This window comes from Bufo gargarizans, unplaced genomic scaffold (assembly GCF_014858855.1).
Source record: "Bufo gargarizans isolate SCDJY-AF-19 unplaced genomic scaffold, ASM1485885v1 original_scaffold_1823_pilon, whole genome shotgun sequence".
NCBI classification, from domain to species: domain Eukaryota; kingdom Metazoa; phylum Chordata; class Amphibia; order Anura; family Bufonidae; genus Bufo; species Bufo gargarizans.
This window is the reverse complement of record NW_025334532.1, coordinates 77,481-83,564: the sequence shown is the minus strand read 5'-3', so window position 1 is coordinate 83,564 and position 6,084 is coordinate 77,481. Positions and strand designations below refer to the sequence as shown.

The window sequence follows — 6,084 nt, the reverse complement described above, 5'->3', positions numbered from 1 at the left end:
ACTACCTTCCCCAATATTACAACAGGGGTCCCTAGGGGTATAGGGGCTGGAATAACAGGCCCAGACAACAGAAGGAAGGTAGGCCTGAACCCTCTACTTCACCTAGAAGTCGGTCACCCACTTCTAGTAAGGGTACACTACAAAACCAAACTGTGCGCAAATCATTTGATCTGTTTGATCAGTTGGCAGATCAAGTGGCTAAATTAACTGAAATAGTAAATAAGATGTCCCAGGTGTCCATCGAAAAACAACCTGACAGTTGCAGGTCCCAGCTCAGCCCTATAAAACAGGCAGGGCGGGGTCAGAGCCCAGGCCAACGCAAGGCTACCGAGCTAGTTGTAGATGAATCTAATTCGATTACTAATCCTATTTTGCCTTGCAATGCACCTAACCCTAAAATTGAGGCCAAAAAGGAGATGTCTAACGTGTTGTCTATCTTGCAGCCTAACCATGTTGATTCGTGCACTAATGTGTCTTCTCCAATGAGTGATCCCATCATCCAAGTGTCAATCTGTGAGCTGCCGTCTGTAAGCTGTGATCTAATCCAGTTTTCCCCAAAGGTGGGGGCTGCTGCCACGTGCAGTAGGAATATCCAGGTTTCACCAGAAGTCGCATCGGTGAAAAATGATAAAATCCTCAAAAAGCGTCAGATGAGTGAACATCCTAATTTCTTATGTGATTTGTTTCAGGTTTAAAGCCGATATTTTGTTGATTCTTATCTCCAAGATGAACTTATCGGGCCAATTAGGGGTTTACTTGACACAGGATCACAATCCACTATATTGTCATATAGTTATTTCCAACAGGTTATGGATGTGACAGCAAAGAGGAAAAAATGGAAATCGTTTGATGGCTCATTGATAAGTGTAGGCAGAGACGCTTTGCAGGTCACAACTTCACCAAATGGAAGGATTACCGGAAGGTGAGGAGTAAAGAGATATCAAGGTTCCAGCTAAAGGCAGAAACCCAGGATTGGTATAGTATGAACAAACGAGTGTACTAACCTATCCTCATGTATTTTCCTCTGTAACTAATTATCTCTTAACTCACTTCTAAACCAAGAACTTGCTAAATTGAAGATATATGGTAGTATGATTTCTTTCAGCGTAGGGTTGATAAAGGAAAAGTGGAAAGATGTATGTGCTTACATTTGTCATACAATATATTTATAGGCGCAAGATGGCATCAAAGATTGTTGCCGTTATCTACATCATCCTAATATTGGGTAAGAAGTTCCACCCTGAACCGATCGCTGTACCAGGCCCTTCTTCTGGGATCATGCTGCAGAATACCACTGGATTCATCTTGACAAATAAGAGGATTCTATCCCAGAAAATCTACGTCAGTTTTTCGCATCTCCGTTGAAAGGCAGTTCAACGTTTCTGAGATTCAGTCTTCAGAGATAAAGATGTGGTATCAAACGCACGTCGGTTATTCCCAAGAACGGATTTCACATATCCTGGAACAAACAAGAAAAACTCTGACCAGGGAACAGTTTTCCACGATTCAATGACCAAAGTGTATAATTTCTGCGATTTTAGCCACCATAATCTTTGTTGTTTCCACCGGTGTATAAGATGCTTATTCCATCTCTATTAAGACATTGGAACTTGAGATCGGTTCGCTAAAAAGAACCTGATGACATTCATGCAGAGATGGAAAATCAGAAGCAACATTTATCGGACTTATAATCCATTGTGGAGGACACTATCGTTACCACCAACTTACATTCAAAGTTATTGACTCACTCAATAAATCTTCATGAGAGTAATGGACAATTTAAATGAGAACTGATATTCCTAAAGGAGAGTATGAATCCTTACCATCCAAGAGATGCGTTGGATGCAATTCTTCAAAACGACTTTAGCAAAGCTCTGGCTGGAACATTACAGACCAAGTACAAACACCCCGGTTCTTGAGGAACCTGTATGAAAAACCTTTTTGACATTCCAATATAATCCAATTTTATTTAAATGGACGACAAAGCAGCGTACATATAGAGTCCTATTAATTAAAGGGAAAAAAATTAAAATAAACGAAGGAACCCTAAAACTATAGATTTTTATTGATATCCTTAAAATGACCTTACCGGAAAAACTATACACATATAACCCAAGAAGGGACACGGAAGGGTCCAGGAGTGAGTAAATAAGAAGAAATCAATTGTCCGGGGACAGTACTATCCCTAATATGATCCTGATTGATCCTCAGCCCAGAGGCATCACCTGATGGTGGTGACCCCCGTCCTCGTAACTATCCTGGATTACCCTGGTTAGCCCTAAAAAAAAATATTGCGATTAGAATTGAGCGGACACCTGGATGTTCGGGTTCGGCAGGTTCGGCCGAACTTGAAAAAAAAGTTCGGGTTCGGGACCCGAACTTGACCCCCATTGAAGTAAATGGGGACATGATCTTTTAGCCACTAAAATGGCTCTAAAATAGCCCTGGAAAAAGCTAGAGGGCTGCAAAAGGCAGCAAAATGTGCTTAAGAGCATGGCAAATGCTCTGCAAACAAATGTGAATAGGGAAATGAATAAAAAAAACATAAAAGAACCTTAAAAAAATAAAAATTAGGAATGATGCAGGAGGAAGAGGTTGAGGAGGTGGTGAATAGGTGGATGTGGCATTCTAGGCTCACGTAGCGGTCTAGGTGGAAGCGGCGGTGAAGGAGGAATAGGTAGCCAACACAGATGTGTGTTATTTAGCATTTTTACATAGGTGTATCCCCCAAAATATTGGGACATATAAAAAAAAAAGGAATAAGTACACTGGAGTACAAGGATGGATGGTTGAGGCTGTTAGAACTGTCTATTCTGCACAAGGTACAGACAAGTCTTGTGGGATCCAGGCTTGGTTCATTTTAATGAACATGAGCTTGTCCACGTTGGCTGTGGACAGGCGGCTGCGTCTATCTGTAATGATGCCTCCTGCCGTGCTAAATACACGTTCATGCCAGCACCTCCAAGGCATACAGGGCAAGCTCTGGCCATGTGGACAATTTGGAGACCCAGAAGTTGAATGGGGCAGAACCATCAGTCAGTAGGAATAGGCGTGTGCACAGGTACTGTTCCACCATGTTGTTCAAATGCTGCCTCCTGCTAACACACTCCATATCAGCAGTTGGGGCCGGTTGTTGCGGCGAGGTGAAAAAGCTTTTCCACATGTCGGCCATGCTAACCCTGCCTTCTGAGGGGTTGGCGCTGACACAGCTGCGTTGGTGACCTCTTCCTCCTCTCCTGCTTTTGCCTTGTGCTTCCATTTGTCCCCCGCCATCAGTCAGGAATGATCTCAGGAGCTCTCAGGGAATTAATGACGTCACATTGTATTTGTAAAGGGGATTCAGCAGGGTGGCCACCCAGTAGTCAGCACACGTTAAAATGTGGGCAACTCATTCCGGGTTGCTGATTTGGAAGAAGTTCACTTCGTGCGAACATTTAAAGGACTAATCATGTCTTGTGACGACGGAAAGCTTTTTGTCGGTGGCCTGAACTTTGATACAGATGAAAAGTGCTTGGAATCTGTGTTCTGCAAATACGGACAAATCTCAGAAGTGGTGGTTGTGAAGGACCGTGAGACAAAGAGGTCTAGGGGCTTTGGGTTTGTCACATTTGAGAACGTTGATGATGCAAAGGATGCAATGGAAGCAATGAATGGAAAGTCTGTTGATGGAAGAAAGATCCGTGTAGATCAGGCTGGAAAATCTTCAGGTGACAGACGTGGAGGTTATAGAGGAGGATCATCTGGAGGGCGAGGATTTTACCGTGGTGGTGGTGGCAGAGGACGTGGTGGAGACAGAGGCTATGGAGGAGGCAGCCGATTTGACAGCGGCAGCAGGAGTGGTGGTTATGGTGGATCCAGAGACTACTATGGCGGTCAAAGGAGTCAAAGTTATGGTGATCGTTCAGGAGGATCCTACAGAGACAACTATGACAGCTATACTGCAAACGACTAAAACTCCTGACTCAAGATCATCCTTCCAGTGGCTGTATTTATAAAGATTTTTGGAGCTTCGCAAAACAGTTAATGTGTAGTCTATTGAATTGTGTTCACTTTTTTTATACCAGTTTGTTAAATTCTCCTGACAGCCTCACTGGTAGTGCATAGAACAGTTTTTTTTTTTCAGTTTATAACATTCAGACTATTTTTGGTTCTAATGTTCTGGTTTTGCTGTTCTATTGGGCTGCTCAGGTGGGAGCTCCTTGTTGCTACAAGTTGGCAGGTTCATGCCTCAGTGACAGACCAATTCCTGCTCAGGAAGAGTAAAGCTATTGCTTTAGCAAAACTGTTAATGTACAAGCTCTACTCTGCTCCATGATCGATTTTTGATCACTTTACCTTCCACGTATAGTGAAGGGACTGAGACCCTGGAATTTATTTTTTCTTCTGCACATAACTCTGAAAGAATCCTTTAGTATAGCAAGGTGGGGTACAGCGAGGGTGCATTGTAAATAGCTGAACCTCCTTGATATATCTTAAGTACACAATAAATTATCAGTTCTTGAAAAATGTTTTTTTTTTTCTGAGCGAAATGCAACTATTGTAACCGATTTGGCTAAAGAATTGTATTTTTACTTTCATTTGGCTTCACGAAGCCTATTAAAAGACCGTCTGAAAAAAATAAAAAAATAAATAAAAATGTGGGCAACTCTGCTGTCGTTGCGCAGGCACTCTAGCATGTAGTCGCTCATGTGTGCCAGGCTGCCTAGAGGTGAGGACAAGCTGTCCTCTGTGGGAGGCGTATCGCCTGCGTCCTCCGTATCCCCCCAGCCACTCACCAGTGATGGGCCTGAGCAGCGTTGGGTGCCACCCCGCTGTGAACATGCTTCATCCTCCTCCTCCACGTCGTCCAGTAGTGGGCCCTGGCTGGCCTAATTTGTACCTGCCCTCTGCTGTTACAAAAAACCTCCCTCTGAGCCACTTCTATAAGACTGGCCTGAAAGTGTTAGAAATTACCCCTCTTCCTCCTTCTCCTCCTCATCCTGGGCCACATCCTCTTCCATCATCACCCTAAGTGTTTTCTCAAGGAGACATAGAAGTGTTATTGTAACGCTGATGACGGCGTCATCTCCACTGGCCATGTTGGTGGAGTACTCGAAACAGCGCAACAGGGCACACAGGTCTCGCATGGAGGCCCAGTCATTGGTGGTGAAGTGGTGCTGTTCCGCAGTGCGACTCACCAGTGCGTGCTGCAGCTGAAACTCCACTATGGCCTGCTGCTGCTCGCACAGTCTCTACAGCATGTGAAAGGTGGAGTTCCACCTGGTGGGCACGTCGCATGTGAGGCGGTGAGCAGGAAGACCTAAGTTACGCTGTAGAGCAGACAGCCGAGCGGTGGCAGGTTGAGAACACTGGAAGCGCGCACAGATGGCCATCACTTTATGCAGCAGCTCTGACATGTCGGAGTAGTTGTGAATACATTTCTGCACCACCAAATTCAGCACATGCACCAGGAAAGGGATGTGCGTCAAACCGGCTAGTCCCAGAGCTGCAACGAGATTTCGGCCATTATCGCACACCACCAGGCCGGGCTTGAGGCTCACTGGCGGCAACCACTCGTCGGTCTGTTGTTCTATACCCTGCCACAACTCCTGCGTGGTGTGGGGCCTGTCCCCCAAACACGGCCTGCTGACGTTTACCCCTGGCTGTGCTGAAGTTGGTGGTGAAGGTCTGTCGCTGACCAGATGAGGAGGTGGTAGAAGAGGAGGAGGAAGACGAGTAGGAAGCGGAGGCAACAGGAGACGAAGAATGATGCCCTGCGATCCTTGGCAGTGGAAAGACAGGCGCCAAACAGCTCTCTGCCTGGGGCCCAGCCGCCACTACATTTACCCAGTGTGCAGTTAGGGAGATATAGAGTCCCAGGCTGTGCTTACTGGTCCACGTATCTGTGGTTAGGTGAACCTTGCCACAGATGGCGTTGCGCAGTGCACACTTGATTTTATCTGACACTTGGTTGTGCAGGGAGGGCACGGCTCTCCTGGAGAAGTAGTGGTGGCTGGGAACAACGTACCGTGGGACAGCAAGCGACATGAGCTGTTTGAAGCTGAACGTCTCCACCAGCCTGAATGACAGCATTTCAAAGGCCAG

At 45.6% G+C, this 6,084-nt stretch overlaps 1 protein-coding gene across 1 annotated transcript; it reads left to right on the top strand.

Moving 5' to 3' along the window:
• The first annotated feature begins 3,407 nt into the window (after positions 1 to 3,407).
• On the top strand, positions 3,408 to 4,095 carry LOC122923705 (cold-inducible RNA-binding protein-like). The gene has a single exon (XM_044274553.1). It carries the CDS (start codon positions 3,449 to 3,451, stop codon positions 3,950 to 3,952), a length of 504 nt encoding a protein of 167 aa, XP_044130488.1. The 5' UTR covers positions 3,408 to 3,448; the 3' UTR covers positions 3,953 to 4,095.
• Positions 4,096 to 6,084: the final 1,989 nt, after the last annotated feature.